Below are 21400 nucleotides of genomic sequence, written 5' to 3'. Positions count from 1 at the left end.
CACTCCAAATTTCATGTATCATTCGAAAATGGACACCAAACACATCACGGGTAATATAATTCACATGATCCATTCAACAAAGTTTGGTACAATAAATTATTACACATCATTTCTTCCCTTGTGTCCCTGCTTGCTTACGATTGTGCCGTATCCATGGAGCATCCTCATCATTTAACTTAATGCTTGGGTCGGTGTTCACTTTGAAGGGCGGAATTTCAGCAAACATATTATAATCTTCTGACATGTCTGTCTTGTCCTCCACTCGCACGATGTTTCTTTTCCCTGAAAGAACAATGTGGCGCTTTGGATCATCGCATGATGTACTGATCGTTTTCTTATCTTTCCGTTTCCTCGGTTTGCTACTCATGTCCTTCACATAGAAAACCTGAGCGACATCTTTCGCTAGGACGAATGGTTCGTCAAGGTAACCAAGATTGTTGAAATCCACCATTGTCATTCCGTATTGCTGGTCCACCTTTACCCCACCTCCTGTTAGCTTGAACCATTTGCACCGGAACAAAGGGACCTTAAAGGAGGGTCCATAGTCAAGTTCCCATATCTCCTCTATGTAACCATAATATGTGACCTTTTGCCCATTCTCGGTTGCTGCATCAAAGCGGACACCACTGTTTTGGTTGGTGCTCTTTTTATCTTGGGCGATCGTGTAAAATGTATTCCCATTTATCTCGTACCCTTGGAAAGTCGTTATAGTCGAAGATGGTGTCTTGGCCAACATGTACAGCTGATCTACAACATCATTGTCATTCATTAAATGTTTTCTCAACCAACTGCCGAAAGTCTCCATGTGGGCCTTCCTAATCCAGGATTCAGGCTTCCCCGGGTTGTCCGAGCGTAAAATATTCTTGTGTTTCTCAAAGTACGGAGCCACCAAGCTGGAATTGGTCAGTACAGTGTGGTGTGCTTCAGTCAGAGAATGGCCGTCCATACATATCGTTGATTTCCTTCCGATCGTGCCTTTTCCACTTAGTCTCCCCTCGTGCCGCGATCGAGGAAGACCAATCGGCTTAAGGTCAGGAACAAAGTCAACACAAAACTCAATTACCTCCTCATTTCCATAGCCCTTGGCGATGCTTCCTTCTGGCCTAGCACGGTTACGAACATATTTCTTTAATACTCCCATGAACCTCTCGAAGGGGAACATATTGTGTAGAAATACAGGACCGAGAACGAAAATCTCTTCGACTAGGTGAACCAGGAGGTGCGTCATAATATTGAAGAAGGATGGCGGGAACACCAACTCGAAACTGACAAGACATTGGATCACATCGTTCTATAACCGTGGTAGAACTTCTGGATTGATTACCTTCTGAGAGATTGCATTGAGGAATGCACATAGCTTCACAATGGCTACTCGAACATTTTCCGGCAGGAGCCCCCTCAAAGCAATCGGAAGCAATTGCGTCATAATCACGTGGCAGTCGTGAGACTTCAGGTTTTGGAACTTTTTCTCCGCCATGTTTATTATTCCCTTTATATTGGACGAGAATCCAGACGGGACCTTCATACTGCTCAGGCATTCAAAAAAGATGACCTTCTCTTCTTTGGTCAGAGCGTAGCTGGCACGACCTTGAAACCATTCCGGATGCCGGTCATCAGGGTCTTTCAAACGTTGCTGGTCCTGCCGTGCTTCCTTTGTATCATTTGTCTTCCCATACACGCCCAAGAAGCTTAGGAGGTTCACGCAAATATTCTTCGTAACGTGCATCACGTCGATTGCAGAGCGGACATCTAGGACTTTCCAATATTCTAGCTCCCAGAATATAGATTTCTTCTTCCACATGGCTGCGTGCCTGTCAGCTCCCTTCGGAACTGATTGTCCGCCAGGACCCTTTCCAAAGATGACTTTCAAATCCTTGACCATATCAAATACCTCAGCACCAGTGCGTTACGCAGGCTTCGGCCGGTGATCTGCCTTGCCGTTGTAATGCTTGCCTTTCTTTCTTACTGGATGAATTTTCGGAAGAAATCGACGATGCCCAAGGTACACGTTCTTCTTACAATTTGGCAAATGTACACTTTCAGTCTCATGTAAGCAGTGCGTGCATGCATTGTATCCCTTATTTGACAGTCCCGAAAGGTTACTAAGAGCAGGCCAATCGTTGATGGTTACGAAAAGCAACGCTCGTAGGTCAAATTCCTCTTGTTTGTGCTCATCCCACACACGGACACCACCCCACAGCTGTAAAAGTTCATCAACTAATGGCCTTAGGTACACATCGATGTCGTTGCCGGGTTGCTTCGGACCTTGGATGAGCACTGGCATCATAATGAACTTCCGCTTCATGCACAACCAAGGAGGAAGGTTGTAGATGCATAGAGTCACGGGCCAGGTGCTATGGCTGGAGCTCTGCTCGCCAAAAGGATTCATGCCATCCGTACTTAGAGCAAATCTTATGTTCCTTGCGTCAGCTGCAAAATCTTTGAACCATCTGTCGATCTTTCTCCATTGCGTTCCATCTGCGGTGTGTCTCAACTCCCCGTCCGACTTACGGTCCTCTTTGTGCCATCGCAACAACTTGGCATGCTCTTTGTTCCTGAACAGACGTTTCAACCGTGGTATTATAGGAGCATACCACATCACCTTGGCGGGAACCCTCTTCCTGGGTTTCTGGCCCTCAACATCGTCACCAGGGTCATCGCCTCTGATCTTATAACGCAATGCAGTGCATACCGGGCATTCATTCAAATTCTCGTATTCACCGCGGTAGAGGATGCAGTCGTTGATGCATGCATGTATCTTCAGAACCTCTAAACCTAGAGGGCAGACAACCTTCTTTGCTTCGTACGTACTGGCGGGCAACTCGTTATCCTTTGGAAACATATTCTTCAACATTTTCAGCAAGTTTTCAAATGCCGAGTCAGCTACACCTGCCTCTGCCTTCCATTTCAGCAAATCCAGTGTGCAGCCCAGCTTTTTCAGACCATCATCGCATCCGGGGTACATCGCCTTTCTGTGATCCTCTAACATGCGATCCAAATTCTCCCTCTCCTTTTCAGTTTCGCAGCGTCTCCGTGCATCAGCAATGGTCCGACCAAGATCATCAACGGGATCATCACGTGCCTCTTCTTCACCTTCCCCTTCACCTTCAGCATCCTCCATGAAAGTATCACCGAAATGAGCAAGATAGCTTTCATCGATGAAATCATCCCCTTCTTCATCTTCTTCCATTATAACCCCTCTTTCTCCATGCTTGGCCCAACAATTATAGCTTGGCATGAAACCGTGCCGAAGCAGATGCATGTGAACATCTCTTGAGGAAGAGTAACCCTTCTGATTCTTACAGATAACACATGGACAGATAACAAAACCCCCCTGCTTGTTCGCATTAGCCACTACGAGGAAATCTTTCAAACCCGTAGTGAACTCGCCGGAGAGTCGGTTACCGTACATCCATTGCCGATTCATCTGCATTATTATAATATAAAATATATAATTAACCATCATGCATTTGTTAAACTAACTAGCTACAAACAATATAAATTAAACAATGAACTGCACACATGCATATTTTATCAATGACACATCAAAGGTTCATCAAGTTGCTAACCGCGATCGAGGAGTGTGGCTCCAACACTTCATGTCATGTTTGTTTCATACTCTTGGGGCATTTCATCAAACACCTTATGTGCATAAGAGGAACCAAAAGCAAACCTAGCTACACCCACTTGTGAAGAGAATGGCTCCAAATGGCTAAGTGTTGGCTGCTGGATGGGTATATATAGGGGAGGGGCTTTAGTTGCGGTTGGCCTGGCAAACCGTGACTAAAGGTGCCCGAAGGCCTTTAGTCGCGGTTGTCCTGGCCAACCGCGACTAAAGACCCTCACGTGCGCCAGCTGGCCACCGAGCGCCCTGGGCCCAGGCCTTTGGTCGCGGTTCACCTCCAGAACCGCGACTAAAGGTCCCATTAGTCGCGGTTCCTACAGCTTCGCGACTTATGGGGCTGGACGGAAGCCTGTTTTTCCACCAGTGGACGCCTGACATCCATGGTTGCACGAGCATGCAGCTGCAAGTGAGCTCAACATTGAACCGTGTACCATGTACGTGACAGTGCCATCGTATTCACAAGATTTCCTGGACTCTGGCGTTGTCCTAGTCGTTGGTGGATACCGGGTCAGTGAAGGTGTAGCTGGAGATCCAGCCGCGGTGCACCAATCGTCTGCTCAGGCGGCCACACCGAGAAGGCCTCTGAGCGGCACTATGGCGAACTCGAGGTCGTCGACCCACTCTAGAGCCTGGATCGTGCCGCACCCCTCCAATCCTCGCGGAAAGAGACCCCCGCCGCCTCGCAGCTCCTTCGCTGCCGCCGCTCATAGCAGCTTCTCCAACGCCAGACGGGAGGAAACGACACTACCCAATCTTCTGAAATATTATGGTTAGAAGAGGATTGAGGATTCAAAGGGATTTGAGGGGATTGGGTGGAAAAGAGGGATTCACCCAATCCTCTAAAATCCCCGTCTCCTTTGGGGCTGGAGAACCCATATTATGGTTAGAAGAGGATTGAGGATTCAAAAGGATTTGAGGGGATTGGGTGGAAAAGAGGGATTCACCCAATCCTCTAAAATCCCCGTCTCCTTTGGGGCTGGAGAACCCTCTGTACCAAACGAGGCCTTATGAGTAGAGATGTTAAAAGAAAAGTGTCTCAGTGGTGCTTGGGGTTTCCGTTGTGGTCCTTTCTGCAAAGTTCACAGAACAGCACCTCTCCGTTGTTCCCAGCTAGTCGACGTGAGTGTACTCATGTAACTACACCTCAAAAAAGAACAGAAAAGGATTAGCGATGCATCAACCATCGGGACTCCGTGCCTCTTGTAGAGGACCAACAGCAGCATGTAGATAATCTGGCATCAGATCGCCCATAATAAACAAAGATAAATACTACACATTGTACTAGTATTGTACATTCAGACACGCATGGGTGGGGACTAAATTAGCTAATGGCAGCGTGCTCGCCTCGAGCACGCGTTTATTCGAGAGTGTGTGTGCATGTACAAGTGACCGGCCACGGCCGGCGGTGGTCGATCTACAGCCTCAGTATGGCCGCGCCGCTCGACGGCTTCGACGCAAACACATACAGGCCAAGGTCGCTCTGCTTGATCACTCCCCTGTCGATCCTTGATTTGTAGTACTTCTCCTGCAGAGAGAAGAAAAACGATCCGTTTTAGTAGTTGCCAACGAGTGATACTCTTATGCTTTTCCGCCGTCGCCTTGTTACAGGTTGAGGGTCGGTTAAAAGGGATAGCATTGTGCATTGGCTGCCCAGTCTGGATGATGTCACTGGTTCTAGGTGAGCTGAGGGATTCCAGCGTATACCTTCAAATTGAGGATGAACTGTGGGACGATGCCCTCCTTGACCAGGGCGACTGCGCAGCCACCCCACCCGGCTCCTGTGAGCCGTGCTCCGAGCATATCAGTCTGCAGCACTTCCACCCCACCCGGCTCATTGTCCCGGCACACTTTTACAAGCTCTTCCAACTCGGGACAGCTAATGCAGAGGAATATATCAGTCTGCTCATTAATTGTTAAAATAAAAAAATAGAAACTGTTTCATGACACATGAGTGTCTGGATTTTAATAAATAACAGAGTACACCAAACACATACCTGCATTCATATAGCACACTGCAGCTATGATGGCTATCGTTCATTAGATCACCGAGCTTCTTAAGCATACCTTCATTGCTGCAAGCAAGTAATGGCCAGTGCCATATCACCGAGATTAGAAGGAAAACGTTTGGTATAACAGGTCAAACACCTTTACCCAGGTCAACTATGATGAGGGTATATGCAGACAATAATACATGGTGACTGAAGTTGAAATTAATTAGGTGGCCACTACAGATCATCCGGGTGATTTTAGGCAGAATTAAACCACCCTCATAGCCGTCTGATTCAGACGCTCCCAACCGCAGGATCAGACCGCTCCCATGGCAGCACCACGATGCCCAACGACGCTCCATTGCAGCGCTGACGGTGCTACAATGCAACCACGATGAAGCTTCAACGCCCCCGGCGACGCTTCATTGGAACTCCGGCAACCCCGACGAAGCTTCAACGCCCCCGGCGACGCTTCATTGCAACTCCGGCCATGCTTCCTTGCAGCTCCGTTGGTGCTTCAACGATCCCACGCGCTTCATTGCGACGCCGGCGAGCCCCCTCTGCTTCAACGACTGTCCTGTCGAAACTCCACCGCAGCACTCGATGGCCGCCGGCGAAGCTTCATTGCAGCCCCATCACCGGCGCCGGCAGTGTTCCATTGCAGCGCGAGAGCGACGGGGTGCTGTGACGAGGCACGCGGCGGCGATGGAAGATGCCGCGACGCAGCACGGCGGCGACGGGATACTGCATCGCAACGACGACCACAGGGTTGCATCACCACCGGCGGCGTTCGCAGCAGCCGCGGTGGCCATGGGATTTGGACCCTTGCGGAGCACGCAACACTTGCGGCCGCCATGCAGCAGCGCCTGCGACGAGCGGCTCGGCGTTGGAGCAACGAGCCTTGCTGGTGGCGCCGTTCGGCAGCATCGTCAGATTTGCTTTGCTGTACGGCCATGGCTCGTCCTTGTGGCTGAGAAAGGAAGGCCTAATGGTTGTCCGCAGGCCAAGACTTTGCAACATCTAGCCATGGGCAAAACAGCGCGTGTGGGAGTGATGTCGTGGAGAAGAGAGCGGCATGACGGAGCGAGAGAGGAGGCAGCCGAACGGGGATCCGGTGAAGACAGAGCGGGGGGATTTGGGAAAGAAGGAGCAGACGCGAAAGAGATAAGGTTGTGGGCAGCGGTCGGTGGGTCCACAGGACACGTGTTGCGCGAGGGAGGCGGTTTGCGTTTGGATGTTTTCATCCGACTTAAAATAAACGTTTTCCAATTAATTAACTCTACCTGAGTTTCGATAATACAGTATCCCTAAATGCATACACCCGCCTTGCTTCAGAGTACACATGAGAGGCACGCTGAAATTACGCACACGTTAGGAAACTAGACTAGATAATCTAGCATCATACAACAAAGAGAAAATCAATGTTTAGTTACGCAAGACTGAAGTTAAAGTAAACTAAAGTTTGCTAGACTTGCAAAGAGAGTGTGCACTTTAGGTGAAAGTCGAGGATCAGTTGTGCTGACATGGAATGGCGCCAAAATAGGGTGTTGGGAAAGTGGGGAACTTCTGAGTCTCCAAAACTAAGTAGGGTGCGATATGTATCTACATTGATGTATGTAAGAAAATACAGAACAATGAAGTCGAATTCACCTGAAATAACTTGAAATGCTTCGCAGCTCTCAAACACATCCAAGGAAGTTTGAGAGCTCTGGAAGACAGTTGCTAGGCTTTGACCTGTAATTTTCTCTATTTCTTCCAAAGTATATGGCTCCTCATGCAATAGCTTCTGCAGAGTTGCACACTGATCAGAGAAGTGCAAGGTAAAAATAAAACATGAGAACTATTTACTCTTGCAAAGCAGCACTTCTTTTCCTGGATAATATGTATATAACTAGGCATAATAAAATTCTTATCCTTAGTACCAAAGTTTATTTCTGAACAAGAAAAAGTATGGCAGAGAGGCTCTGTTGCAACAAAAGCAGTTCTCGAAGCATACTTCAAAGATCCAAATTTCACCTTTAGGCGGCACTAATGGCAACCCGGGCAAGTGCTGACATCTCTAACTAGGAACGATTAACATAACTTCAAGATCAGAGATGGTTTACCCAGGCTTTGCAGTAATTTGGCAGAAGGAACTTTTTAATAGCAAACCTACAGCATTTGCCTCATCGCCAATTTTGACAGCTATATGTTATTCAGAATTTTGAATGTTCTGCTCGTATGCTAAGCAAATATAGATCTTTTTTCTTTGCTCGTATGTTAACTGACAAAACTCCAGAAGGAACATAGTTGTGATCAAAAAGACATCAAGAACTTCACTGAAATTTTAATTAGCTGAACCACATAAATATAGGTTGCTGTAAATTGGCAGGAATAATACACCCAAGGACACCAGGAATATGGGAATCATCCAGTTTTCGTTTTTATCACACTATCATCACATCCTATGTTTCTGTATTCTCTGTAGAATTAAGATGAATTGTACTGCCATAAATTTAGATGCCTAACCCACTGCCATCACCTACCTTTCTTTGTGTGTTTGATTGATGGACTAGAATTTTTTATGTTAAATCCGATGTACCAATTATACATTTTTCTTGGTTTATATGATCTTATAGGTCATGATTTGCCTTCTCTGGTTATTTTTTTTTTTAGAAAAGGAGGATGACCCCCGGCCTCTGCATCTGGGAGATGCATACGGCCACTTTATTGATTATTCACAAGGACCTTACAAAGTATTACAACAATGTGCCTGAATCCACCATCTTGGCAACATATGCCGCTACTCCTATCCAAAATGATGAAGGGGTGCTAGTTGGGCCACTACCCAGACCACTCACCTAAGCCTAACATCAAAAGCCGGAACCGAAACACATTCAGAAGCCCCAGCCGAGCCACATACCGGGTCTGGGGCATAATCCGGTCAGACACACTCGTGTGTCGTCGCCGCCATCTTCCACAGGTCCGTCTTCAGATCAAATTGAGGCTTCTACCTTGTCTGGCCACTCAGCTATCGACGTCACCACGACACCAGACAGCTTCGTCCTCCTGCGCGAGTCCATCGCCACACATCGGACGCCGAATCTCCACTGCGCCACGCCGCCGAGATACGCCGCCATCCATGAGTAGGATGAAGCACCGCTCCGCCGAGACCGGCAGGGCTACTGAAGACCAATCCGCCGCCAAGCAACCAAAGCATCACATCCACCCCAAGCTCACCAAGAACGACACCCCCAAGAAGGTGACGACGCCCGGAGCGCCGCTGTCGCTCAATCCGGCAAGGATTTGGGCTTTCGCCCGGCATACGAGCTGGGTGCAAGGAAGAGGGGAAGGAGGCATCCTGGACGGCGCCTCCAAGAAGGGTACGGCGCCCTCGGGCGTCGCCGCCGTCGTGACCAGCACTGCTGGCCTCGGATCTCTCCGGAGCCACCTCCCACCTCCAGCCGCCAAACCGGTACCACTCCGACGACAAAGGCCGCCCAAAGCAGGACCATCGGAGGCAGCCCTGGTTGAAGTAGACGGAAGCCTTCAGATCTGGATCGGGCGCCGCCAAACCGCGATGCCTGACCCAGCGTCCGATCTACGCCGCCGAAAACCGAACGCGCCCGCGCCGCGCCTTGCGCGCCCTCGCCACGCCATCCCGAACACGGCAACCCTCGCCGGTGCGCGCACCCGCGCGAGCGCCGCGCCGAGTCCCCGCCCGAGCGAACGGCCCGCGCCGCCCCTGCTCGAGCTGGAGGAGGGAAGGGCCCCGCCGCCGCCTAGCCGCGCGGGCTTCGCCCGGCAACGTCCGCCGGCGGCGGCGAGGGAAGGAGGGCCGGAGGGGCCTGCGCTGGCGGCGGCTAGGGTTCGCTCCCGGGCCGCCCGCGGGAGCGACCTGGGGAGCGACCTGGGGAGCGACCTGGCTAATGTTTCTATTCAATTAACAAACCATATGCCTTCTCTGGTTATGCTACTGATGCATACTATCATCTTAACATACTGTAGCTCTGTAATTCTCCATACTGGAATTTTATGAAATTGTGGATTGCAGTTATCCACATTATGTCCTGCCGGATACAAATGTATCTATCTGCTGCAACATAGGCATGCACAGAGAAAATGAAAGCAGCACATGTATTCATTGTATACAAAAGCACATCTTCCTCAGCCATATCCTAAATTCTTAGTAAGATTATGTACCTTCACAGCAACTACAGGATCAGAAGAACCTTCTTTGCCAGCAAAGGAGACGCATAGCCCCTCAACATCAGAGAGGGTCGTAACAGATGTGATGGCTTTTTTTGTATCCATCCCTAGTTTGATGGCGAGAACAATCTGTAAAAACGCAACAGAAAAATATTAGCTCAATAGATGATAAATGAAGATGTATGCCTCAAGTTGTTTCTCCATAGTTAACAACAAAAACTGAAAACAGCGAAAAACATTCTCTAGATAAAACTACATATGTTTCAGAGTTGCTTGTAGCGATACAGTAGCAAGGCATTTGGGACCTTCCATATTCTGAAGACATTCAATTAAAAACAAGAAATGCATTATAGCTGCCTAGCGGTACAGGTGCAATAGAATGCGTTGTGTGATCATCCTTCACTTTTTCTCATGCTCATTCTCATTTTGCAACCAAAGAATCTCTTACCGCTGCCAAGCGACACTCTACAACGCGGTTGTTGTAGTTTGTAGCAGCTGTTTCTGCTTTCTTGGACTCTGCCAGGCAATGGGCAATCACAAATGTACCACCATAGGGTAGTTGCACGTCGGTTGCTTTGATTGGGTTGAAATCTATCAACTCAGCAAATCCAGGTTTGGCCATGATAGATATAGCCTGGAAAAATATAGTGAAATAAAGTAACTCAAAAAACAATAAAAGATGACCTGAAGCTTCTTAAACAGTGTGAGTCATGCATGCAGTCAGATATCACATTCTACAAGCTGTATTGAACACATGCTCCTCTTCCTCTCATGAATTATATTCTTTTCTGCATGTAAGCATGATACACAAAAAAGATCTTGGAACATAAAGCTAAACCTACTGACTCTGCAAAGATCAAGTAATACCAAACATGTAACCTGCTGCCATGATTCCTCTATGATATCCCAGTAAGGTACAGTATTTATACTGAATATAATAGACATTCACTGAAGGAAATCAGTGATACATACTTTCCTACCCACGAGTTAGTTCCAATATAAAAGGCTTTTTTATCTTACCAAATTATTTTGATTTTACTTAAATGGCATGAATTAAGCAGAGAAGGAAAATAGGAGTTGTCAATAAACAGTATGGTGTCAATTACCTGATCCATACCCCCTGATTGGGTCCCAATATGGCGCTCAGATTGACATGTAAATTGAGCAACTTCTTTCTGCATGATTTGAATGGAACAATTAGAAGAAAGAAAGAATCAGAAGAACCCTGTTTGTGAACACACCAAAAATTTGGATAAATGTTTCTGAAAACACCTAATTACTGTCCCATGGGAAATCATATCAATAACAGCAATTCTGCAACAATTTAGCACCACCAAAATCATTTTTATCTCCACAGTTTGTAATAGGGAAGTACTCCCTCCGTTCCGAATTACTTGTCTTAGATTTATCTTGATACGGATGTATCTAGAAACGTTTTAGTGTTAGATACATTCGTATCTAGACAAATCTAAGACAAGTAATTTGGGACGGGGGTTGTACTTAAGTGTGAAAAGGACAACACATCCATTACATCACCACTAGCTCAGCACGTGTCTATTTTCTTTCGTAAGATAGACATTAATGTCCATTTGACACAAAAAGAAAAGATGCACTTGCTCGGGTTCAAATTTTGCAATTACCATATCAATTTTCCAGAATGTGAAAAGTTTATCAACTTATACCATCCATGGCATCCTTGTATTATATATAGTGTTTTGGTTTATTGTGGTAATTATTTCAGAACAGCAATTGATGTTGTCCTTTCATATCTGAACAGAAATTAGAGTAATGGTTGATTTGTGGTAAGGAGTACCTTTGGGAAGTTTTTCCCGAGAATTCCCATGATAGCAATTGTTGCTGAACAGACAAATGCCGCTGAGCTTGAAAGTCCAGATCCTAAATAAGAGCAACACAGAGACATTACAAACTTTGGTACACATGACATCATTCATGGTGACCATAAAAACTCATACTCCCTCCAATCCAAATTAATTGACGCTAGCTTAGTACAGCTTAGTGAGCGTCAATTAATTTGGATTGGAGGCTGATTGGAGGGAGTAATTAAATTCCTCTATAATACCTTGAGGGACTGTGCCATCAACTACGACATCAAGAGCAACAGGTTCACCCATATCTATCCCTTTTGACCTAGCATATTCATATACTCCCTTGTATCTGCAGACAGAGGATTAAGCAGTCAAGCGAAAGAAATAAACAGAGCAACGACTCTACCAGTAAGTAGCTAAACTTACCCGCACATAAAGTAGTGGCCCCATTTGTGGTTCTTGATGTCAATTTCCTGCACAACAAATTGTTCAGCAATCAATGACCGAATCAAAGGTGTTAGACGGAAAGAATCATGCAAGTGAGGCTGATGACAGATAGCTACATGGTCAAAAGAATCCTGTGCCACCGCAAGGCAAGTGATGGTGCTATGAGTATGTATCCCAAATGATTCCGAATAAAATAGAAAAGCACGACAGGCTTGTTTTATTTATCTGCAGTTTTTCTGGATCAACAAACCCCGGTTGCATTCGCTGCATCGGGCAATCTATTTACTGCACACCTCAAATTGTTCTGCATTCCAATTTGAAAGACCCGTCTAAATTGAACATGTATCCCTCCAAAGTGTTCAGTGTTGTGAACAAAATTGCCAGGTAAACCAAAAGTCAAACCGTCAAAGTAACATAAAAGTAAAACTGATCGATTCCAGCATCTCCTTGCCCTTGATTGGGCATCTGAGGCAGGGAACAGCATCTGTTGCACAGGAGGCTCCACAAGCCAGTGGAAAGGGATCACAAATACTAAAAATTATTGAGTTCACGGGCATGACACGGAACTGGTCCATGGCACGTATCACGGGCTTTCTGTTATCCATATACATCATGATAATGCAACCGCCGCTCCATTAGTTAGCAACGAGATTCGCGTGCCCAACCTCCCCGGCAGAACAAAATAATTTTATGATAATAAAAATTGGGTGCGCGGCTGGAACAGCAACCTCCACTTTTTCTGTTTTTGGGCAGATTGGATAGCAACCCATCCATCCCCTTCAATCACGGGGTTACATGAAGGGGAATATTCGGGGAAGCAGGAACCGATCTAGGAGGAGCGCAAAACAGAGCAGAGCAGAGGATTGGGTTCACCTTGTCTGGGTCGGCGGGGTAGACGCAGGTGGCGTACTTGTCGCCGACATTGGCGACGCGGACGAGGCCGCCGTCGGCCCTGCGGATGGCGACGATCATGTCCTGGCGGATGGCCATGGGCAGCACCGAGTAGCCCTCGTAGTCGATGTGCTCCCCGATGAGATTCACCCTCCCTGCACGCACGCATCAGTCAGCCAATCAACCACTCCCAAATCGCCGGCGCCGCCACGCTAACCAGCCAACCAACCGACGGACGCACCTGGGGAGCGGGCGAAGAGGGCGGGGCCGGCGGCGTAGAGGGCGCGGAAGCGGTCGGCGAGGCGGGCGAAGCGGAGGCGGGCCTCGTCGAGCGCCGACCCCGCGCCGTACACCGGCTCCAGCGAGACCAGCGCCGGGACCAGCTCCTCGCCGTCGACGGCGACGTCGACGTCGCCGGCGGGAACCACCTTCGCCTCCTTGATCCTAAGTTGCTCGAACCTCAAGAAGATTCTTTTAAAATTCTCCTTTCTTCTCGTTGTCACGTTGGATGAAGTTCTCAAAGCAAGACGTCGAGATCAAGATGATGCAATGAATCTGACATCTTCAAGAAGGACAGTTGAATCATAAAGATCGTGTTAGCTTTGCGTCCCCTCTGTCTTCTTACCTCACATCTTGAATCTCGGAACGAGATTCTAGTTTAGTGGGGATGAGTTGTCACAGCCCTAGCATTGTTTACAATTAGTGGCACAAGCATCTATGCATCATGTCTAAATTATTTCTTTAATTTAAAATGAGGACTGATAAATCCTAGCAGCAAATGAAACTCCACTAGGTTCAAACTTAAATCTTTTCAATGAACCCAAAATGCTTTTTAAAAATATTCATCATTTCTGAATTGATCCAGCACCTCTGAAAAAAAATGGTGCACATTTTTCTAGATCAATTTAGATTTTTGAATGAACTCATATAGTATTTGAATTTGGGCATTTAATTGCTATAAGTAATTAAAATGCCCAAATTGGAAGTGGTTGTGGGCTGTTGTAAATAATTCTAACCGTGCCCATAATTTATTTCAGGAATATATTTAATGATTTAGTATTTAACTTAGCACTAACTAATAGAGTTAGTTTGTTGTGTCACTGACTTATGGGTCCCATAGGTCAGGGTTGACCCGGCTGACTCCGTTGACTTGCTGACCTCAGCAGACGTCATGCTGACGCTGTATATGTTTTCTGGGATTTTAAATAAATCAGAAATGATTTATTTCAAAAAATATCCAAAACTTCTAAAATTCATAGAAATTCAACCTTAACTCAGAATGAAATAAGTTATATATGAAAAATGATCAGAAAAATCCAATATATCCATTTGTACTAGTTTCATGCATGTTAAAGCAACTTAACCTTGCTGTTTAGTGCAAAACATGATAGGGCACTATTTAAATTCATAAGTTGAGTTTGGGATTGAACCTTTGGTTCAAAATGACTCAAAACCAGCTGGTTGTAGTTGCATTAGCCCAACACACTCATTTTGCCATGTCCTGATCATGCATCATATTGAGCATTGCATTGATTGTGTTCTTCCTTGTTTGCTGGTAATTGTTCCCTCTGAGTAGACGACGTTCCGATGATGAGATCGATGACACCGATGAAGAGCTATACTATCTTCAGAAGTGCCAGGCAAGCAAAACCTCCTTGTTCATTCCGATACAATCCCACTCTCTTGCTCTTGCTCTCTTTTAGTGCATTAGAACAACATCGATTCAACTATTACATGTTGCGGTAGCTGAACCCATTTTCCTCTGCATGACCTGTCATTGCCACAGTAAATAGATGAAACCCACTACCATGAGTAGGAGTTGTTTGAGCCCTGATGTGCCTACTCATTCATGCTTATTTGTCATGCCTGCTACTGCTTAGAGTTGAGTCAGGTCTGATTCATCGGGAATGAATTGGAATGGTGATGAACATGTCCTACTGTGTGTGAGCTAAGTGTGTGAAGACGATTTGGTAAAGGTAGCGGTGAGAGGCCATGTAGGAGTACATGGTGGGTTGTCTCATTGAAACCTTCCTCAGGAACTGAGTTCTGTGTTTGTGATCCATGAACAACTACTACCACACATTGGGATCCTTAATTGACTCTCTCTACTTATTAACCGCCCCTATTCTCTGTCCAGGAGTTGCAACTAGTTTCTGGTGTTTGTAGGATATGTGTTGGAGGCCGTGTGTAGCGCTGACCCTAGGAGTGGGCTATGATGCGGTAGATACACCGTGGCACGGTGTACCGGGCGCCCGTTTTCGGTGTCAAAACCGCCGGATCTCGGGTAGGGGGTCCCGAACTGTGCGTCTAAGGCGGATGGTAACAGGAGGTGGGGGACACGATGTCTACCCAGGCTCGGACCCTCTCGATGGAAGTAATACCCTACTTCCTGCTTGATTGATCTTGATGATATGAGTATTACAAGAGTTGATCTACCATGAGATCGTAGAGGCTAAACCCTAGAAGCTAGCCTATGATATGATTGTTGTTGTCCTACGGACTAAACCCTCTGGTTTATATAGACACCGGAGGGGGCTAGGGTTACACAAAGTCGGTTACAAGGGAGGAGATCTACATATCCGTATTGCCATGCTTGCCTTCCACGCCAAGGAGAGTCCCATCCGGACACGGGACGAAGTCTTCAATCTTGTATCTTCATAGTCCAACAGTCCGGCTAAAGTATATAGTCCGGCTGTCCGAGGACGCGCTAATCCAGGACTCCCTCAGTAGCCCCTGAACCAGGCTTCAATGACGATGAGTCCGACGCGCAGATTTGTCTTCAGCATTGCAAGGCGGGTTCTTCCTCCGAATACTCCATAGAAGATCTTGAACACAAGGATAGTGTCCGGCTCTGCAAAAAAAGTTCCACATACCACCGTACAGAGAATAATATTTCCACAAATTTAATCTGCTGACAGATTTGGCAGCATGACATCATACCACGGCCCAGTCATTATTCAAACCATTTTTCTCAACCAGCCACTGCGCCTATCGCGAGGCGGTTCCCTTGGCACGTCTTGTCGAAGCAGAGATCGTGTCCCCCTATCTCGGGATTCTCATCAATACAGGTGTGGGTAACCTAACCGCGCCATCAATTACGGCGCTTGGGGAATAAGAGGTTTTACCAGGTGAGTGGGGAGGCATATCACCTCTTCCGCCCTTATAAAGGGACAAGGATTTACTCTTTTCACCCACGCCTTCTTCCCAATTCATTCCCTTCTGCTCAAACTCCAGCACCCAAGTGTTCATCTTCTCTACCCACAAAAGGTCCTTCGAAGATGTCCGGATCCGGAGCAGGAGGCAAATGGATGGTCTCTACCATCCAAGAGAAGGATATCAAAAAGCTTCGGGAGGCCGGGTACCTGGCCAAGGAATTCAGCCACCATCTCCCGACGGCGGGACAGATCGTCCCTACTCCAGAACCCCACGAAAGGGTTGTATTCCTCCCTCACTTTGTCCACGGGCTAGGGTTCCCCCTCCACCCATTCGTTCGCGACATCATGTATTATTATGGGATTGATCTACACGACCTATGCCCTAATTCCTTCCTCAACATCTCGACATTCATTGTCATGTGCGAGGCTTTTCTCCACATTTCGCCGCACTTTGGTTTATGGATGAAGATTTTTAATGTGAAGCCCAAGGTGGTGGGCGGCGAGCACGCCGAATGCGGGGGCGCTATGGTGAGCAAGATGCCCAACGTCATATGGCCAACTGGAAGCTCTAATGATTCCATCAGGGAGTGGCAACAGAAGTGGTTTTATATCACTGAGCCGCGCGGCAAGGAATGGGCCGCCTCTCCCGAGTTTCGATCCGGTGCTCCCCTGCGGCTTACATCCTGGGATAAGAAAGGCCTGGACTGGTCCCCATCCGACGAAGTGTCGGTGCTCCAGACGCGCGTAGAGGATATGTGAGACAAGAACATTGAACTTGTCAATGTGGTCCAGGTGATGTTAGTGAAGGAAATATGCCCTAGAGGCAATAATAAAGTTATTATTTATTTCCTTATTTCATGATAAATGTTTATTATTCATGCTAGAATTGTATTAACCGGAAACATAATACATGTGTGAATACATAGACAAACATAGTGTCACTAGTATGCCTCTACTTGACTAGCTCGTTTATCAAAGATGGTTATGTTTCCTAGCCATGGACAAAAGAGTTGTCATTTGATTAACGGGATCACATCATTAGGAGAATGATGTGATTGACTTGCCCAATCCCGTTAGCTTAGCACTTGATCGTTTAGTATTCTGCTATTGCTTCCTTCATGACTTATACATGTTCCTGTAACTATGAGAATTGTGTAACTCCCGTTTACCGGAGGAACACTTTGGGTACTACCAAACGTCACAACGTAACTGGGTGATTATAAAGGAGTACTACAGGTGTCTCCGAAGGTACATGTTGAGTTAGCATAATTCGAGATTAGGTTTTGTCACTCCGATTGTCGGAGAGGTATCTCTGGGCCCTCTCGGCAATGCTCATCACCTAAGCCTTGCAAGCATGTAACTAATGAGTTAGTTATAAGATGAAGTATTACAGAACGAGTAAAGAGACTTGTCGATAACGAGATTGAACTAGGTATTGGATACCGACGATCGAATCTCGGACAAGTAACATACCGATGACAAAGGGAACAACGTATGTTGTTATGCGGTTTGACCGATAAAGATCTTCGTAGAATATGTAGGAACCAATATGGGCATCCAGGTCCCGCTATTGGTTATTGACCAGAGATGTGTCTCAGTCATGTCTACATCGTTCTCGAACCGTAGGGTCCGCACGCTTAAGGTTTCGATGACAGTTATATTATGAGTTTATGTATTTTGATGTACCGAAGGTTGTTCGGAGTCCCGGATATGATTACGGACATGACGAGGAGTCTCGAAATGGTCGAGACATAAAGATTGATATATTGGACGGATATATTTGGACACCGGAAAGGTTCCGGAGAAGTTTGGAGCCCCGGAAGGTTACCGGAACCCCCCGGGAGGTATATGGGCCTTATTGGGCCCATGTAGGAGGAAGAGAGAAGGAGCAAGGGAAGGGGGCGCGCCCCCCCAAGCCCAATCCGAATTGGGGAGGGGGGCCGGCCCCCCTTTCCTTTCTCCTTCCCCCTCTTCCTATTACTACTACTAGTACTACTTCCTAATACTAGTACTCTTTCCTTCCCCCTCCAAATAAGATAAGGAAAAGAGAGGGAAACCTACTTGGAGTAGGTTTCCCCCTCCTCATGGCGCGCCCCCCTAGGGCCGGCCACCTCCTCCCTCCCTCCTTTATATACGGGGGTAGGGGGGCACCCTAGAAACACAAGTTGATCATTGATCGTTCCTTAGCCGTGTGCGGTGCCCCCCTCCACGATATTACACCTCGGTCATATTGTAGCGGTGCTTAGGCGAAGCCCTGCAACAAGAGAACATCAAGATCGTCACCACGCCGTCGTGCTGACGGAACTCCCCCTCGGCGCGTCTGCTGGATCGGAGATCGAGGGTGCGTCATCGAGCTGTACGCGTGTCAAGAACTCGGAGGTGCCGGAGTAACGGTACTTGGATCGGTTGAACCGGAGGACGTACGACTACTTCCTCTATGTTGCGTCAACGCTTCCGCTTCGGTCTACGAGGGTACGTAGACAACACTCTCCCCTCGTTGCTATATCATCACCATGATCTTGCGTGTGCGTAGGAAAATTTTGAAATTACTACGTTCCCCAACAGTGGCATCCGAGCCTAGGTTTTATGTGTTGATGTTATATGCACGAGTAGAACACAAGTAAGTTGTGGACGATATAAGTCATACTGCCTACCAGCATGTCATACTTTGGTTCAGCGGTATTGTGAGATGAAGCGGCGCGGACCGACATTACGCGTACGCTTACGCGAGACTGGTTTCACTGTTACGAGCACTCGTGCTTAAAGGTGGCTGGCGGGTGTCTGTCTCTCTCACTTTAGTTGAACCGAGTGTGGCTACGCCCGGTCCTTGTGAAGGTTAAAACGGAGTCTATTTGACAAACTATCGTTGTGGTTTTGATGCGTAGGTGAGATTGGTTCTTGCTTAAGCCCGTAGCAGCCACGTAAAATTTGCAACAACAAAGTAGAGGACGTCTAACTTGTTTTTGCAGGGCATGTTGTGATGTGATATGGCCAAGACATGATGCTATATTTTATTGTATGAGATGATCATGTTTTGTAACCGAAGTTATCGGCAACTGGCAGGAGCCATATGGTTGTCGCTTTATTGTATGAAATGCAAACGCCCTGTAATTGCTTTACTTTATCACTAAGCGGTAGCGATAGTCGTAGAAGCAATAGATGGCGTAACGACAACGATGCTACGATGGAGATCAAGGTGTCACGCCGGTGACGATGGTGATCACGACGGTGCTTCGAAGATGGAGATCACAAGCACACGATGATGATGGCCATATCATATCACTTATATTGATTGCATGTGATGTTTATCCTTTATGCATCTTATCTTGCTTTGATTGACGGTAGCATTTTAAGATGATCTCTCACTAATTATCAAGAAGTGTTCTCCCTGAGTATGCACCGTTGCGAAAGTTCTTCGTGCTGAGACACCACGTGATGATCGGGTGTGATAGGCTCTACGTTCAAATACAACGGGTGCAAAACAGTTGCACACGCGGAATACTCAGGTTATACTTGACGAGCCTAGCATATACAGATATGGCCTCGGAACACGGGGACCGAAAGGTCGAGCGTGAATCATATAGTAGATATGATCAACATAGACATGTTCACCATTGAAACTACTCCATCTCACGTGATGATCGGACATGGTTTAGTTGATTTGGATCACGTAATCACTTAGATGACTAGAGAGATGTCTGTCTAAGTGGGAGTTCTTTAGAAATATGATTAATTGAACTTTAATTTATCATGAACTTAGTCCTGGTAGTATTTTGCAAATTATGTTGTAGATCAATAGCTCGCGTTGTTGCTTTCATATGTTTGTTTTTGATATGTTCCTAGAGAAACTGTGTTGAAAAATGTTAGTAGCAATGTTGCGGATTTGATCCGTGATCTGAGGTTAATCCTCATTGCTGCACAGAAGAATTATGTCCTTGATGCACCGCTAGGTGACAGACCTATTGCAAGAGCAGATGTAGACGTTATGAACGTTTGGCTAGCTCAATATGATGACTACTTGATAGTTTAGTGCACCATGCTTAACGGCTTAGAATCGGGACTTCAAAGACGTTTTGAACGTCATGGACCATATGAGATGTTCCAGGAATTGAAGTTAATATTTCAAGCAAATACCCGAGTTGAGAGATATGAAGTCTCCAACAAGTTCTATAGCTAAAAGATGGAGGAGAATCGCTCAACTAGTGAGCATGTGCTCAGATTGTCTGGGTACTTCAATCGCTTGAATCAAGTGGGAGTTAATCTTCCAGATAAGATAGTGATTGACAGAATTCTCTAGTCACCATCACTAAGTTACTAGAACTTCGTGATGAACTATAGTATGCAAGGGATAACGAAAACGATTCCCAAGCTCTTCGTGATGCTGAAATCAACGAAGGTAGAAATCAAGAAAGAGCATCAAGTGTTGATGGTTACCAAGATCACTAGTTTCAAGAAAAGGGCAAAGGGAAAGAAAGGGAACTTCAAGTAGAATGACAAGCAAGTTGTCACTCCCGTGAAGAAGACCAAAGCTGGACCAAAGCCTGAAACTGAGTGCTTACACTGCAAAGGAAATGGTCACTGGAAGCAGAAATGCCCTGAATATTTGGTGGGTAAGAAGGATGGCAAAGTGAACAAGTGTATATTTGATATACATGTTATTGATGTGTGCCTTACTAGTGTTTATAGTAGCCACTGAGTATTTGATACTTGTTCGGTTGCTAAGATTAGTAATTCGAAACAGGAGTTATAGAATAAACAGAGACTAGTTGAGGGTGAAGTGACGATGAGTGTTGGAAGTAGTTCCAAGATTGATATGATCATCATCGCACACTCCCTATACTTTCGGGATTAGTGTAAAACCTAAATAAATGTTATTTGGTGTTTACGTTAAGCATGAATATGATTTGATCATGTTTATTGCGATACGGTTATTCATTTAAAGTTAGAGAATAAATTGTTATTCTGTTTACATGAATAAAACCTTCGATGGTCATACACCCAATGAACATAGTTTGTTGGATCTCGATCGTAGTGATACACATATTCATAATATTGATGCCAAAAGATGCAAAGTTAATAATGATAGTGCAACTTATTTGTGGCACTGCCGTTTGGGTCATATCGGTATAAAAGCGCATGAAGAAACTCCATAAAGATGGATTTTTGGAATCACTTGGTTATGAATCATTTGATGCTTGCGAACCGTGCCTTTTGGGCAAGATGACCAAAACTCCGTTCTCCGGAACAATGGAACAAGCTACTGACTTATTGGAAATAATA

The 21400-nt window shown here is 46.3% G+C and overlaps 1 protein-coding gene across 1 annotated transcript in view; it reads right to left on the bottom strand.

Moving 5' to 3' along the window:
* Positions 1-4849: 4849 nt before the first annotated feature.
* The window catches only part of LOC123084150 (galactokinase), a 49490-nt gene continuing 32939 nt past the window's right edge, over positions 4850-21400 (bottom strand). The window contains exons 2-13 of the mRNA XM_044505906.1: positions 13207-13488; positions 12948-13120; positions 12054-12100; positions 11882-11976; positions 11615-11697; positions 10908-10976; positions 10250-10435; positions 9796-9930; positions 7264-7399; positions 5620-5689; positions 5330-5501; positions 4850-5150 (exon numbers count right to left, since the gene is read on the bottom strand). Coding sequence (XP_044361841.1) covers positions 5040-5150; positions 5330-5501; positions 5620-5689; positions 7264-7399; positions 9796-9930; positions 10250-10435; positions 10908-10976; positions 11615-11697; positions 11882-11976; positions 12054-12100; positions 12948-13120; positions 13207-13488 — 1559 coding nt within the window. The 3' untranslated portion in view covers positions 4850-5039. The remainder of the gene's footprint in view (positions 5151-5329; positions 5502-5619; positions 5690-7263; positions 7400-9795; positions 9931-10249; positions 10436-10907; positions 10977-11614; positions 11698-11881; positions 11977-12053; positions 12101-12947; positions 13121-13206; positions 13489-21400) is intronic.

Source organism: Triticum aestivum, chromosome 4A, assembly GCF_018294505.1.
Source record: "Triticum aestivum cultivar Chinese Spring chromosome 4A, IWGSC CS RefSeq v2.1, whole genome shotgun sequence".
Taxonomy (NCBI): domain Eukaryota; kingdom Viridiplantae; phylum Streptophyta; class Magnoliopsida; order Poales; family Poaceae; genus Triticum; species Triticum aestivum.
Note: the sequence above shows the minus strand (reverse complement) of the source record. Positions and strands in the feature narration are given on the sequence as shown.